This window comes from Diadema antillarum, unplaced genomic scaffold (assembly GCF_040938485.1).
Source record: "Diadema antillarum isolate AM-2024a unplaced genomic scaffold, OU_Dant_1.0 scf00000131, whole genome shotgun sequence".
NCBI lineage: Eukaryota > Metazoa > Echinodermata > Echinoidea > Diadematoida > Diadematidae > Diadema > Diadema antillarum.
In genome coordinates, this window is record NW_027271020.1 from 856,862 (window position 1) to 873,405 (window position 16,544).

General features: G+C 38.1%; 1 protein-coding gene across 1 annotated transcript; it reads left to right on the plus strand.

The window, feature by feature from the left end:
- The first annotated feature begins 356 nt into the window (after positions 1 to 356).
- On the plus strand, positions 357 to 15,479 carry LOC139720617 (PRELI domain-containing protein 1, mitochondrial-like). Its single transcript, XM_071631973.1, has 4 exons — positions 357 to 440; positions 8,911 to 9,090; positions 11,394 to 11,616; positions 12,226 to 15,479. The coding sequence occupies exons 2-4, from the start codon at positions 9,002 to 9,004 to the stop codon at positions 12,526 to 12,528; spliced, it is 615 nt and encodes a 204-aa protein (XP_071488074.1). The 5' UTR covers positions 357 to 440; positions 8,911 to 9,001; the 3' UTR covers positions 12,529 to 15,479.
- Positions 15,480 to 16,544: the final 1,065 nt, after the last annotated feature.

Sequence of the window (16,544 nt, forward strand, 5' to 3'; positions counted from 1 at the left end):
GATTCCTTTCCTCAATTTGAGTCATGACACACTAGTCTGGACTGCGATGAAAAGCAATAAATACTTCTCCAGTCTTCTACAAAATTCCAACCAGAAAAGATTTGCTGCCTGCTCCTCGAAATGCCCCCCCCCCCCCACACACACACACACACACAATGTCCTAGGCTAGGCTGCATGCATGCACAGAACAGCGCACGCAGCCAGCTACGCCTTCTCTCCCCACCCCCATCCCAAGGTACAAAAAAGGGGCATTTACGAGTACTGTATTCGGTTCGACCATGCATATTATAAGTACATGTACATGTATGTACGGATTAATAAACGTAAAAACGTGCACGTACATCGAGTGCTGTCGCTTGACCCGACAGAGTAGGTGGAACAGAGCTTCTTAACTTGACTGGGAAAATAATGTTGCAGAAATCACTTATTTAAAGTACGAGGTGAGTTTTGGAGTTTGGAAGGATTTTCATATTCTACTCAGTTTGTGTGGAAATGCCGACAGTATCACTAAAAATTGACGCCGAGTACTGGCGCACGTGCTGTAGGGCTGCACGGCAATGGAGGCACTGCACTTAGAAGTCTGTGGTCCCTTGCCTATGGAATTGTGATGTACAAGTGTAGTAGACGAGCTATAGTACGAGTACAGTACCACCGGCACCGCAATAATTAGCCAACACTGCACTGTGTCGCATCGCCTCATGTCGGTCAGCGGCACACAGTAGCGTATGGGACTTTTGGCGGATTAAAGTGTTCTCATTCTCTAGTTTCTATATCCTTTCATTTCATTTACAAACAAAGAGCAAAACGTGGGTATAATTTACTCGGCAATCTTGTCATTGACACGACTGTTCTGTGGAGCTATGCATGGAGTGTGGTAGACTAGTCGACGACGTGTTTATAAATTTATTGCATTGCCATTGGCCATTATTGGCATTGCACTGCATGAAAAGTATTTTAAATTTTATAGAGTAAAAGTTACCGGCATTAAAGTAAAACCACCAGTTTTCGGACACTTGTTAAAGCTTTTCTGCAATATTTATTGAACTCAATTTCTCAAATAAACTAATACCGTAGTTATGGGTAAACTCGGCCTAGCGGGTAAAGTCGGCCGCCAGCGCGCACAGTACAATTTTATGTACTGTGCGCGCTGGCGGCCGACTTTACCCGCTAGGCCGAGTTTACCCATAACTACGGTACATAAATTTACAAAATTATATATATATCTACAACAATGTCAAACTACTTTTATCTCAGCAATGACAATGTTGGTTTTGTTAAATACATCATGAAATTTCACAAAATCCCAAAATATTATCACCTTGATAATCCACCAAAATTTGACCGGCCTTTCTAGAATCCGGACAGGTGCTATGCGCGTTCAATGTCAATGCACGTATTTAGGCCGCTGAAAAATTAGCCCTGCCATACCTTGTTGGCGCAAGGACAAGGTTGCATTGGGAATGTTGCGGCGCCTGTTGGTGTCCGAATTCTAGCGAGACGGCAAGCATTCTCTGTTGTGTGTAATGTTTGTGCCTGCCTGCCTGTTCTGTTCCTGAATGCCTATCTCTCCTAACATTAAATAAGTTCAAGACTTTGTAAGTTTAGCCATCTACAGTATGTTGTACCAATAGATCTACCTGTATTAAAATCCCCTGTATTTTTTTTCTGGTGCAGCTGAAGTTAGGATATATATATATTTTTTTAATTTCTGTCCATGCCACGGCCAGTGCAAGGGAAACAGCTACACTGTGATTTCAATTTGACATTTATGTTGATGCTTGAATATTGATTTTGGTACATTTGGTCGCCTCATAAGAAATGAGGTAGAGGTTGTACTACACACATTTTGCATACATACAGCTGTACATTAAAAAAAAAAAAGCCGCTGCACCATGGTTTGACCTCCTGTGCCAAAATTGGACAGCATGCAAACGCATACACTTTCACATAGGTTTCTATGTGTAATTGGCAGTCAAATTATGGGCAGCTTGCTTTACTAAGTGTTTTAAAGTGTGCATTATTTGCTTTGCAGGATATAACATTTTATAAATGAAAAGAAAAATTTTTACACATTATTGTATTTCTAGACATCTGTAAATAAGGTTATTAGACATTATATTCCACATACTAAGAATCTTGCTATAGGATTGGTCAAGAGCTGATCAGGTGATAAAGCGTAGTTTTGCCCATCACATCACCTGAGAAGAACAAGGTCACTTGATAGTACACAGTGCAACGCACTTTCCCTTCAGTGTCGCGCGATGCGCGCAGCAAATTCATTATTTTGTTATCTGCGTGCACATGTAGCCTAAGCCCTAAGGATACCTATAAAAGACAGCTATAAAACGGTTTCAGATATGGAATAAAATGGGAATTTCTAGGACCCTAGATGTAGAATATAAAGCAAATAATCAACTTTTAGTTTCAGGCAATGAGACAAACTATCACTTCCTCGGCGATCTGAATGTGTACGCTATCTTTCCTCAGCTGCACTTCGGAAAAATAGCTACATCCAGATTGCCTCGGAAGTGATAGTTTGCCCCATCACCTTCACCAACGTTGATTATTTGCTTACTAACTAGACTAGGTGACAGGGCTATCATGCTAATTTAAGTTTTTCTAGACCTCTATATTGTTACGTGAATTCTTAATAGATCTTTTGGTCATGGATACAACCGAATACCCAAGTTGAAGTACTCTGTAAACTTAGTAGTTAAGTGTTGATGATATTAAGCAATTGATGGTCTCGCGATAATTATTCAAAACTGAATTATGTCAAATCAGAATTTTTATATGTTCATTCTCAGTTCAGGCGGGGTAGTTCTCTCACAGAATTTTCTCTTGAAGATACAGGTAGTACTATCCCCATCTCTCAGTCCGTCAGAGATCTCAGAGTTATTGTAGATAAGCATTTGAACTTTCAACAACACATTTAAAAACTCATGTCCTGCTGCTTGGGGTATTTGTAAAATTGGTGAAATCGGCAAATTATTGGATCAGTCTTCCGCTGAACGTCTTTTTCGGGTATTGTATCTTCTCATCTTGATTACTGCAATTCCCTTCTTGTTAGTCTCCCTGCTTCGAGTATCACACCACTCCAAAGGATTCAAAATACAGCTGCTAGGCTTGTCACCATTACAGAAAGATCTGACCACATTACTCCAGTTCTCCAATCCCTCCACTGGCTCCCCATACATCAACATATCACCTTTAAAATCCCTCTCATTATTTATTATCATCTTGCCCCATTTTGTCATAAAGACTTGATTTCCTTCTGCTCCTCCACTTCAGCCCGTTTACGTTCTTCCTCCACTCTCCAATTATCACATGGTCCCTGCACCCGTACCCATTATGGTGATAGAGCTTTTTCTGTTATTTCTCCATCTCTTTGGAACAAACTCCCTCTCTACATTCGTAATGCTGAAAGTGTTGATAAGTTTATATCATTGCTGAAAACTTACACTTGTATCTGTTAACTCAAACCTAATTTTTGTTGTTGTTGTTGTTGTTATATCATATGTACATAATGCTGTATTTTACTTCAATATTTTTTTCCAGATTAATGCGCTTAGAAACGTCAGTGTTAAGCGCTATATAAGTGTTATTCATTGTCATTAGATAATTTTTCTAAAGGATGGGGTTAGGATAAGGCTTAGAGTTGAGGTTAGCTTGTTTATTGCATTTTTTTTGGAGGGGGGGGGTTGGCTGCCTCAAAGGAATTCTTTCAAATGAGACTGGGAGATGCTTTTAAATCTATACGTAAATCAATTTTACTTGAAAACAATTATGTAAGACCAGAAGTGAAGTAACATGTCCTTAGTCAGGATGTAGAACAAGATGCTTACAATTTGCATCTAGTTGTTTCAAGAGGCAAATCACTCTATACCCGTTTTGAGTCATGTAAACATCATATTTTTAGCAAAAACTGTTCCAGTATGTGGAAGGTTACATACGGGTAATCACTCTGTTGCAAAAGATGCAATGTATATGAGCCAAATTGTTTCTTTTGATCACGCATTTTGTTGAAAAGTTGTTTGTAATTCATTTGCACATAAAAGGACCGGTGTACTTGAAAAATCCAGCACTTAAAAGCATTGTGACGAGAAATGCAAACGTTGTGTTTGAGTGCTTCAGTGCTTCCTGAGGTGAAGTTTGTTTGTTTATTAGTGGGGAAGGAAAAAGCAATAGTTGTGCTTCATGGAAGACATTTAGAGTTGACAGTGGGGAGGGAAAAAAATTGCTCTGTACTACAGTATGTCCCAAAAAATATTACAACAGGGCCCTCCGCAATGATATCTTTCAAAATAGTGAATCAATCTAAATACAAATTCAGGATATGAAACTATAACTCCTTGCCCACATCTTACAGAAAACCCCATTCGATTTGCTTCAATGGTCAAAGAGAAATGAGGAATTTTATAGAGGATGTCGGGAATCTCTTCTGTCCAAGTTCTATTATTCACACACAAGATCATCGAAATGCTAAACTCGGAAGAATCTGATTCATGACAGGCTTTACAACAATCCACATTATATCTCTACGACCGCTTAACCAAATCGAATGGGGATTTCTGCAAAATAGAGCTAAGATGTTATATTTTAAGACCCTGAAGTAGCATTTAAGAAATGTAATCATATTTGGCGTTATCAATGCGAAAATCTGATTGTAATTTTTGGGGGGACATACCACAGTAAGTCGCCCCAAAAATTACAATCAGATTTTCGAATTGAAAGCACCCAATATGATCAACCTGTCTAAGTGCTACTTCAGGGTCTTAAAATATAACATCTTAGCTCTATTTTGCAGAAAACCCCATTCAATTGGGTTAAGGGGTCACAGAGAAATGTGGATTGTTTTTAAGCATGTCATGAGTCTCATTCTTCCAATTTTAGCAATTCAATGCTCTTGTGTGTGAATAAGACAGAACTTGGACAGAAGAGATTCCCGACATCCTCTACAAAATTCCTCATTTCTCTTTGACCACTGAAGCAAATCGAATGGGGTTTTCTGTAAGATGTGGGCAAGGAGTTATAGTTTCCATACCCTGAATTTGTGTTTAGAGTGATTCACTATTTTTAAAGATATCATTGCGGAGGGCCCCTTTGTAATTTTTTTTGGGACATACTGTAAATTGAATGCCTACGGTTGAGGTGGGTGGGAAGTGCAAAGACTCGCGCTCCAAGGAGCAGAAAAACACATTTTTTCTATTCTCTTCTTCATGCCATTGTGATGTCTGATATCTAAAAAGCACTTCATTTGTTTTCATTGGTCAACCATGCATTTAATACTTGGCAGTGTGGTACACTGTACCTTGTTCAACCAGGGAGGTGTTAGAAAAGGAGAGACAACTCTTGCTCTCCTTTGAAGTCATGCGCGGCACCGCTGAGAAGAAATGCGCTTAACTACAGGTGGGAATCAGGTGCTTTGACAAAAGAGAGCATCAATAATCGGGACTAGCACTCTCACATCTAGAAATACTTGCCCCTACTGCATTTCGCTCTCTCTCTTTCAATGTGATGGCAACAATGAATTTGTGTACCTCGAATTGGAGCAGGGAATCAAAAATGCAGTGTAAAACTGACAATTTTAACAGCAAATAGTTTAAAGGCACGCTGGTGCACGCTTTAGCGGAGTACTTTATTTGAAAGATCAAAATATCCCAGATTAAAGGATAGAAAACTAACATGCGGAAATGTGGGCATTATAGAAAAATATTAGGTTTTTAAGATGGCCTAATTTTCATTTCATTTCAATTTGCGCATTATGAAGAAACTAGAAATACATGTTTATAATATGGAATTCTTTCCTAAACTACTCTTAATCAATTTGAGTATTTCATTTAAAATTTTACGGGGAAATAAAGCTTGTAATTCAACGAAAGGTGAAATGCGTTCTTCGTCTCCGAACTTCGCCTTGCAACTAGAGCGGTGCAGCGCATGACTTCAAAGCGTATAGCGAAATGCTAGACATCCCATTGTAACGCTTTGAACCAAAACATGTGTTTGCATGAATTACGAAGAGTTGTCTCTCCTTTTCTAACACCTCCCTGGTTCAACCTACAGTGTATGTATAATGTCTCTACCACAGACTTTTGATATGAACATCATAACATGTGTGTGCAAAGTGGTAGTTAGACTATCCGACCATCATACTTGATCATTATGCCATTAGTGTATTAACCTGGTTCCTTGGTGCTATTTGGGCTTTGCTCAGTAAGAAGATGCAAGTCATTTTATGAAACTCTAATAAAGCCATGCTTCATTTTCTGTTGTTTGTAATTTTTTATTTATTTTTTTTTTTGTTGCATTCTTGTTATCAGAACTAAACAAAACCCAAGTACACAACCTCAGGATATTTTTGCAACCCTGATACACAAACATGCCTAATGTAACACACACACACACACACACACACACACACACAAATGTTGGCTGTCATCTGTACAAAAATGTAATTGTTCAACCATGTTGACATCTTAATGTGCCCTTAGGTGGTGCTGACCGTTTGCTTGGGATTTGTAGGATTTGACAGGCACATTTGAACTCAAAATGTTCCCAAGGCCAAAAGCATGCTGTTCTTTCAAGAGCCCCTTGAAATGATTAGTAGTGCTTTGTATTTTGTCGGTGATGGTACAATGGTACACATTGCCACCTCATACTGATTTATTATGCGTTTGTGCTCCCCCACCCACAAGGTGTATTTAGCCTCTTGGGTGGCGACGAGTAGGGCACAATAACACTTATGATGGCATGATTGTTCACAGACACATTCTACTCATTTCCAAATTTTCAATGGCTCTGAATCTCACCAGCAATCACATGATAGGCCTCAGCATTCACATTTTAGATTTACATTTAAAATTCAAACATTTACTGTTTATTTGTTTGGGGTTTTGGGGAGGGTTTGGGGGTTGGTTTGTTTTTTTGGTGGTGAGTTGTCAGGAATAGGCCACTTGGCAAAATACACTGAGGAAATAAATAAAAAGCATGTTTTTTAGTATTTTACCAGTATCAATTCAAAATTGTGCAGCTCATCTTCTCCATGTAAGTCAAGTACATATGTATAATATATCACTTTTCAGTCTCAGTTTAGATGACATATTTTTTATGCCTCCGCCACGAAGTGGTGCCGGAGGCATTATGTTTTCGGGTTGTCCGTCCGTCCGTCCGTCCGTCCGTCTGTCCGTCCGTCCGTCCGTCCGTCCGTCCGTCCGTCCGTCCGTCCGTCCTTCCGTCCGTCCGTCCGTCCTTCCGTCCGTCCGTCCGTCTTTCCGTCCGTCCGTAATGAATTTTGTGGACAAGGTAACTATCAAAAGCTGTTGAGGTATCCTAATGAAACTTGGCATGTATGTGTATTAGGGGGTGAAGTTGTGCCTATCAACTTTTGGGTGCACGTGCTCAAGGTCAAAGGTCAAAAGGTCAAGGTCAAATACATAAAATTTCACTATTTCCACCATATCTATGCAATGCCTGAAGATATTTTCTTGAAACTTAGTGTATGCATGTATTACCCAATTTAGATTCTCTGGTGAAAGTTTGGGTCATGAGGTCAAAGGTCAAAGGTCAAAAGGTTGAGTAAAAGTATTAAAACTTCTTTTTTTTCTCTGTAAATTGGAAAATTGTTCAAGGTATCTTCATGGAACATAGTATATATACATGTACTGACTGGCAGTGATTATCTAGAGAATGTAGGGTTCATGGGGTCAAAGGTCAGGGGTCAAAGGTCAAGTGCAACACTTCAAAATTTTACTATTTCCCTTATGTTCATGCAATGCCAGCAGGATTAGTATTTTTTTTTTTAGCACTTGGTGTATGCATGTGTAACCTAATAGAAATTCTCTGGAGAGTTTTTTTTCTTTTTCTTTTTTATTGCCTCAAAGGTCAAAAGGTCAAAGATCAAGTGAAAGTGCTGAACTAACTTTTTCCTCCATATCTCGGAAGTGGCTCAATTTATCGTGAAACTTACTGCATATCTATGCATGTTCTACCTGAAAGTGATTATCTTATGAATTTTAGGGTCAAAGGCCAGATGAACATGGTAACAATTTACTATTCAGTACAGAAATTGCACTTTTTCTCCATACTGGTACCATGAAAATTACTCAATGCATAAATGTATGAATGGGTCAAAGTCAAGTTAAAGTCCTTAAATCCCCAAATACATGCTCTCTTATTCATCCAATTAAACCAAGGTCAAGGAAGGTGAACATTCAACACATTTGTGACAAACTTGTCATTTCAATATTTTGCCAGTTTTGTGAAAATGTAATCACACATTGTCCACATGTACTATCTAGACCTATTAGGAGAATGATGCATTATGGCGGAGGCATAACAGTCGCCATAGCGACATTTCTAGTTTCACAGAACAACAAGGCCAGTCTAGAGCCACAAGCTGCTGTAGCCATACTATATATGTAGGGCCTACATTCTACGTATACTAGCTTAGCTTGCTTTTGTTCACAAGAGTATTATAACATTTGGCGCAGGCAGTGTATTGACCTGTATTTCATTTCAATTCCCACAATAATTTGCTTGGATGACAGATTAGCATAGATTTTTTTTTTTTTTTTTTTAAAGAAATCGGTAGGAACATGTAGCTGAAATCTCTCAAAAGTCATAGAGTTAGCTAGTATTTACTATCAAATGCTCTTTTCAGGGTAAATCATATGGAATGTGCAAATATCAGACACAACTTTCTTGTTGATGTTGTATGTGAATGCACTGAATATTGAAATTGCATTCTGAAATGTGTTGATGACTTTGTAAAAATCTTCCCCAAAGTTTCTCTCAATTTGAACGCAGACTGCTTTCCTCCACCTTTCTGTAATATTTTCCTTGAACTCAGTACTATCTATTTCAATGACATTTTATCCTCTCTTTTTTTTTTCTCTCTCTCACCCATCACAGGTTGGGAGAAAAAGGTGCATGTAGATCTGAAATATTCTGCTGTGAGAGTGAACAAGCCATAACACTAGTTGCAACTGTGCTTTCTAGAAGGATGAAGTACTTCACTTCAGCAACCATCTTCAAAAATTCATGGGACCAAGTTACATCAGCATTCTGGCAAAAGTATCCAGGACCATACAGGTATTGTTGTATGTGAAAAAGCAAACAAACAAACAAACAGACTGAAAAACAAGCAGTTATCTTTATCATGCTGCAGAATTTTAAGTCAAACTCTCCTCTGTATCATTTTTTTTTTCCCACCCAATTACAAGTAACTGTGCTCTGAATCTTATGCAGTACATGGCTGAAAGAATGCACAAGGATATGACCAGTACAGTGCACTCTCGTTATAACGAAATGCTCGGGACCGGCAGTTTTCTTTCGTTATAACGAAATTTCGTATTAACCGAACAAATACAATACATAAAAAAAAAACCAAGGAAACCACGCATATATCATGTTCAGTTTGTTTAATACTCATCTTACACTGTGCAGCTATGTGAAACGGGATGGTGCACTGTGCCTTTTAAATTTTGTTTGGATATTACATTAAAAGAGAGCATAAAATTTATGGAAACTGTGCGTGACACACGGAGCGAACACACCGTGATGTGAAGCGTTCGCCCATGCTTGTTCCGCTAGTATTTTCGAAAGCGATCCGCATTTCGTTGTAACGGAGCACATTTCTTTTGTTTTTCTTTGTCCGTGGGGCTTGGAAAAGACTTCGTTATAACGAAAATTTCGCTATAACCGTGTTCGTTATAAGCGAATTTTGTACCATGGACATTAATAGCGATAATATGGGACCAGAAGTTTTACTTCGTTATAACGAAATTTCGTTATAACCGTGTTCGTTGTAACGGGAGTGCACTGTATTTTATTGGTAATGCATTTATTATGACAACTAACTTGTAGTAACAATGTAAATGCAGTACATTTTTATTCAGTTTCTAATCTTTTTTTTTAAAGATTAGTAAATCCATGGCAGAAATGATTTCCTTAACCCTAACTAGGCCAGGCTATTTAGGGAGATGATAGAGCCGGGGGGGCTCCCAGGCCCCCCCCCCCTCCAGATCTCGGCCGTCGACCGCACGATCGCGACGAAAATTGGCACACACATTGCCTATGATGTAATCTAAAGTACCATGAAGTTAATTTTTTCAAAAATTATCATTTATACTAAATTATGCTAATTTATGCATAATGATGCATGAAATCAGACAATTTGGTATAAATCACTAAATAAAGCTCATAACAGGCACATTTTTTGTGTAAATATTTTTTTTAGTGTCCTTAGCAAATGTAAAAGAAAAAAATAGTGCAATCAGAAAAATTTCCTAAGTATTTTATTGTTTTTTGAATTTCTTATGTATTTCCTTGTTTTTTCGACTTTATGTTTTTCATTGTTTTTTCAATGAAATTTGTCCACGACATTGTTCCGAACAAGAAAATATGTTATTAATTGATTTTAATCGATAAAACCCCAAAATAATCATGCTTTTATGAAATTTGCCTGTAAACACAGTTTGCATACAAATTGTACACAAATTCACGTTTTTGAGCAATTTTTGGTCTGACATGCACGTGCATATTTATGCGCAACTTCGGAACCGCGCGTCCGGGCATCGCAAATTTGGTGTCAAAAGATGCGGGAGACTCGAAAGAAAAAAGGTCATGAAATGTCGCAGCGATAGCTTCTTGCGATAGCAATACATCGCGCGAAACGTCGCGGGGGGGGGGGGCCTTGGAGGCCCCCCCCCCCCCCCCCCCCCCCCCCCCCGGGCCTAGTTAGGGTTAAGACTGTAATTTTTGGTTTGCTATGTTTTGGCAAGGAGCTTGAAGCTCCTTGGTTTTGGTTAAGAAGTGTGTGGCTGATTGATACAACACAGTACATTGTACTAAGGGGGGATAGAAAAAAATATGTGAGGCAAAGGACGGGCTCATATAAGTGCTTTTAGACCACACCCCTATTTGAGAAGCAAATAACGAGCTAATCAAACTGTTCTGTGGCAGGAAATACATGTCTGTTCTGTGAATGTTTAGTGTCCCAAACTTGGCAACCGAATGAAATGCCTGCTTTTTCCATGCTAATAAGAACAAGCAACTACTGTAAAACGAGAAATTTTCGCGTGCATTTTAATTTCGCGAATTTCGCGAGCGCCAAAATTCGCGAAATTAAAATGCACGCGAAAGTTTTTGTCTACACTACATGCATTGAACACCAGGGGCAATTTGCGAAAATTTCATGCCACGAAAAGGGCTGTCAGCTCCAATTCGCGAAAATTTCATGCCGCGAATATATCATGTTTTACAGTATTGTATGTGGGCGGAATAATGGGTATGGATATTCATGTTGTGCAAAGTTTCTATGTTCATTCGGTTTTGTTTTGTTTTGTTTGTTTTTTTGTTGTTGCTTTATTCTCCCTGTGTCACTTACATTTCAGTAAGCATGTTCTGTCTGAAGACGTAGTCGCGCGCCATGTGGGGGCAGACTCCAAGCTGTACAGCATAAGGCTTCTGACCAAGACCAATCGAATGCCAAAGTGGGGCAGTTTCATCTTCGGGAATTACTCCAGATTTGTCTCCATTGTCGAAGAGAGCATTGTGGATCCAAAGGCCAGAACATTGACTACCTACACCAGAAACATTGGCTATACAAACTTCATGGTAAGCATGTCACATGGCTGAATATGATGGTAGGATAGGTCTGTGAGTCTGCAAAGGTCCATTCATCTATTTGTTCTTTTGTATAGTGAAAGAATATTTTGTACACGTAGCTTTAATATTTCTCTGTGTCAGGGAAGAATCAAGACGTACAGGCTCCAGCAAGTTTTTGAGACTTCCTCATGAGTTTCTAGTTTGTTCTTTTATGGGTAATGATATTTTTTTCATGTATTGCTTGAAGTGAGATGATAATTTTTTTTTCTCATGTACACTGATTTTCCTGTAATTGTCAGTATGAAAGAAAGAATAGTTTGGTACGTATATTATCAGTGGTATGTTAGTGAAATGTTGAGTTTTATGTTGACTGTAATGCATACAGCAGTTGTTGGAACAGATTGTCATGGAACATAAAAATCAGTAAGAGACATACGACTAGAGACAATCAAAAGAAATGATTAAAAATAAAAGGTATGCAGTTCATACATTCCCAACTTTCTGTTCAGAATGTTCATTCAATTATGACTCTAGTAGGAGTGAATCTGGTAGTAACAGACTAATGAAATGCCCGCTGTTTGCATGTTTGTTTTTCCAATGTTGTTTGTTGCAATACAGGTATTGGAGGAGAAGTGTGTGTTCAAGCCGTCACAGGACAATCATAGCTGGACAGAGCTTCACCGGTCCATCTGGGTTAACTCCAGCCTCTACGGTGTCTCCCGGGCCCTCATTGCTTTCGGGGTGGAGCGCTACAAGGCCAACATGGCCAAGTCGAACAAAGCGCTGCAGCACATCATTGATAAGCTCTACATGCCAGAAACTGTCCAAGACACACTACCTCAGGAGATGTCCAAACTCAGGAACCAGGCAACGGCCAAAGCCCAGGACATGGCGGCCCAGGCCCGGGGGGTCGTCCAGTGAAGTGCACCAGTGCGCCCCAATTGGCAGTGAATTGCACAGAGATTCAATATGTATATTTATATAGAGATGTATATGTGCGCGAGTACGACTATCAATCAATGCAAGTAGAGTGGAAGGCAGGTGGAGAATAATGATTTCAGTATGAGCAGAAGGAACATACAATCAAACCTGTCTTAGTGGCCATCTGTCTGTAGTGGCCATTTTTGTCATTTCCCTTGGGTGGCTGCTATTGACAGGTTTGACTGTACTGTAAAACAAAATTTTCACATGCATTTTAATTTCACGAATTTCAGGAGAGCCCAGATTCGCGAAATTTAAATGCGTGCAAAAGTTCTTGTCTACACTGTATGCATTGAATGCCAGTGGCAATTTGCAAAAATTTCATGCCACCAAAATGTCTTGCTTTACTGCAGTCTTTGGAGTGAGCTGAGGGCAACAAGCTTTGCTTGGCACTCAGGATACCATGATGTCTGTAACCAGCTCATGCGTCTGATTTCAAGACAAATGGAGAAATGAGTGAAATAACTGTGTTTCTCATTGCCAAAAACACAGGTTTTTGTACTTTATTTAACATCATTACAATTCTGTGGAGAGCTCAATATCCATACATAAAAATACACGCAACATAATACTTCTATTCCATAGAACCCTTTTTTTTTCTCTCGTATGCTACACTTTATATGTGATATATTTCACAATGTTTTAAATTTTCATGAACTTTGCAGATATGCAGTTATTTGAGAAATTTACATCTCATGGTCATATTGCCTCTCATAAGGAAGATGCCATGCATTGTCTTCAGGGTGGGGAATCACTCACTTTTCTCATGAATGGGGAAAATAATTGTTCCTCCTTCATTCACTGTGATTCTCAATCTCAAATTCAACCACACTCATTATTTACTTAGTTCCAATTTGCAAAATGTTATACTTGTGAAATATTCTGCATGTACAGCAAGAAATTAATCAGCTCATTTACTCTTATTAACTATCAAAGCCAAAGAAGTTGTATTTCAGTTACATGTATGACAAGAGAATACACCAGCTAACTATTCCTATTTGCTAAGAATTGCTTTAATTTTTTCTTTTCCTTTTTTTCTTTATTTTTGAACAGCGTCTTATTGCATAAAAAGATGAAATCAAACATGAGTCAGTTGTCAGCAAATCAGAATTGAGTATTCTGTTTGATTTCTGACTTCAAATTTTGATCTCAAGTTTTATGCAAAAGGGACCTCAAGAAGTTTTATTCAACCTTGTATTCCAATTTTTATACCCACCCGCTGATAGTAATATGCTGAAAGTGGGTAAAAATTCCAACCTGTAAGAATTTTCTCCCATTTATTCCTGTTCATAGAATTTTCTCCCATTTATTCCTGTTCGTAGAATTTCAAGGATGGCTTGTATGCAACAACTTATAGTGATATTTCCATTATTTGATTACAATGTGACTCTATGTTATAAGTAATTTCATTTCCACATATATGTGAATACAAATTGTATGTTACACCTCAAAGCTGATTTTCATACATTGCTCTTGATAACAAACACTATACAAATTGTACGACGAAATTCTGTTACAACAAAGCAAGAGTTCATGTCCCAAGATTATGTTCAGCTGTAGTGAAATTTTGGTTTAACAAAAACTGCTGGTTCCAAGAACTTCATAGTAATGGGAGTCAACTGTACAAATAAACCAATCAAACAAGCGAAAACCATTTCTCAGTATGATACATAATGAATAAAGTCATACCATCATATCATGTTGATTATTATGAAGTCATGTGTATACTGATACCGGTATATATTGCCATCTGTCATAATATATCTGTCACATTTCAGATATGAATTAATGGTAGCTTGCAAAAGCCCAGTTATAGAGCAAATATTTAGCAAAGAGAAGCGGTTTGTTTTCTACAGTGGAAGTAACTTCCTCTGGCGTGACTTGGTACAGTCATACTGTGTGATGCCAGATTGCGTAGTGTGCATTTGACAAATGAGGCAAGTCAGATTTTTGTATGTATACTGTAATATGTAGAGAGCAAAATAGCTTAAGTTGCAACTTGCCTTTGTCAGCACAAACGGCTAAAACAAATGTAAGCCAGAGTTAAGTTTTATTTAGTTCATTTCATTTCTTTTGTTTTCTCTTTAAAAAATAGGATTAAATGATGAAATGTCACAGATTTCAAGTTTGAATTTGAAGATCAAATATGACAGTGCAATGTGCTGGTGCAATTGTGCAACCAGCACCAAGTAAGGTGATTGGTCAGGTTACCAATGGAGCATTTCTTTCACCCCTCGAAGGAAATACAAATTGTACACTCATATTATGATCTTGGAAGCAAAAGCTGCATGATACAGGTAAGTAGCATGGTCTCATGGTTTGAAATACAATTTGTATATGTTGGTGTTTGCCCTTAAAGGGACATTCCAGGCGATTTTCATAATTTCACATCATGTAGTACATAAATCAACAGCTCCATGTGTAGATTTGTGGAATTTATTGTGGTTCTAGAGCAGAGAAACAATACTTTGAAAAACCTTAAACGAATTACACTGAACAAGGATGATGACATAGGAGGTTCACATATTCCAGAAATGTAGCAGTGTAATTCCATTACAATACCGCTTGCTTGCGAGTTCACCTGTTTATAATCTATGCATGCTTTCTTCTTTTGTTCTGCTTCCAAGAGCCCCAAGTCATGCATTCTAATGGGGAACCTGCCATGTCATCATCCTTGTTATAAATTTTGAAAATATTCTTATTTTTCATCCCAATTATCATAAATATTGAAACTCTTTCCTTAGTATAACTAATTTATAGTGGTTCAAATGTAAAGATATGAAAATCATCTGGAGGTCTCCTTTAATGGTTGTCACTTGGAAGTGTCTTCTGTTTCTCATGCCAATTTTTGATGAAACCTGTATGTTTTTAACATGTCAGGTGCTGATAGTTCTGAGGATTTGAAATTATGAGTCAAGCTCTGTTTGTTTCAAGCTCTGTAAAAGTTCTGATTTTTTTTTTGATTTTTTTAAATCAGATTTCAACTACCCAATGAGTCATGCACAGATATATAAGTCTGTGCTACTTCATGGGTCTCAGCAGGTTGTAACAAATGTGATGTTTGACCATATTATGTTTCATGACTGTTATCACATGGTTCATAATTCCCACTGTACAGTTTATACATTTTTGTCAATGACATGCTGCATTTGATGAAACAATTTATGTTATACAATTATCAATTTCTTCTTCATGTATGTAAGACGTCCTGAATGTACCAAAGTTGAAATATAACATTCAGTAAAGTGATCATTCAAATTTTGTTCTGTGTCTTCCAAAGCCTCTTACCAAGGATGTCAAATGTGTCTCTGCGTTTTGCCGCTACATGTACCATCCATTCCACCCACAGTCTTATGTCAGTAAATAAGGGACATTTCATCAAGTGTTTTGTCAGTGATTTTCACTGAAAAATTTGCTTTCAGCTAGTCAGATGCAAGGATTCCTGTAGCTTAAAGGGGCATTCCAGACGATTTTCATAATTTCATTGTGTAGTCCATAAATCAACAGTTCCATGTGTAGATTTGGGGAATTTATTGTGGTCCGTGAGCAGAGGAACCAATACTCTGAAAAATCTTAAACAAATTACACTGAACAATGTTGGTGACATAGGAGCCTCACATATTTCAGAAATGTAGCAGTGTAATTCCATTACAATACCACTTGCTTAACAAGGTCACCTGTGTAGAATGTATGCATGCCATCTTCTTTTGTTCTGCTTCCTTGACCCCCAACTCATGCATTCTTATGGTGAGGCTGCAATGTCATCATCCTTGTTCATTGCAATTTGTTGTAAATTTTGAAGACATTCTTAATCCTCAATCCAATCACTATGAATTCTGAAATTCTCTACTCAGTACAACTAATAGTTGTTCAAATTAATGTAAAAGTCTGAAAATCATCTGGAGGTCTCCTTTAAGAACAGTTGTCAGTGACTGACAAATTTTATGCAATGCTGC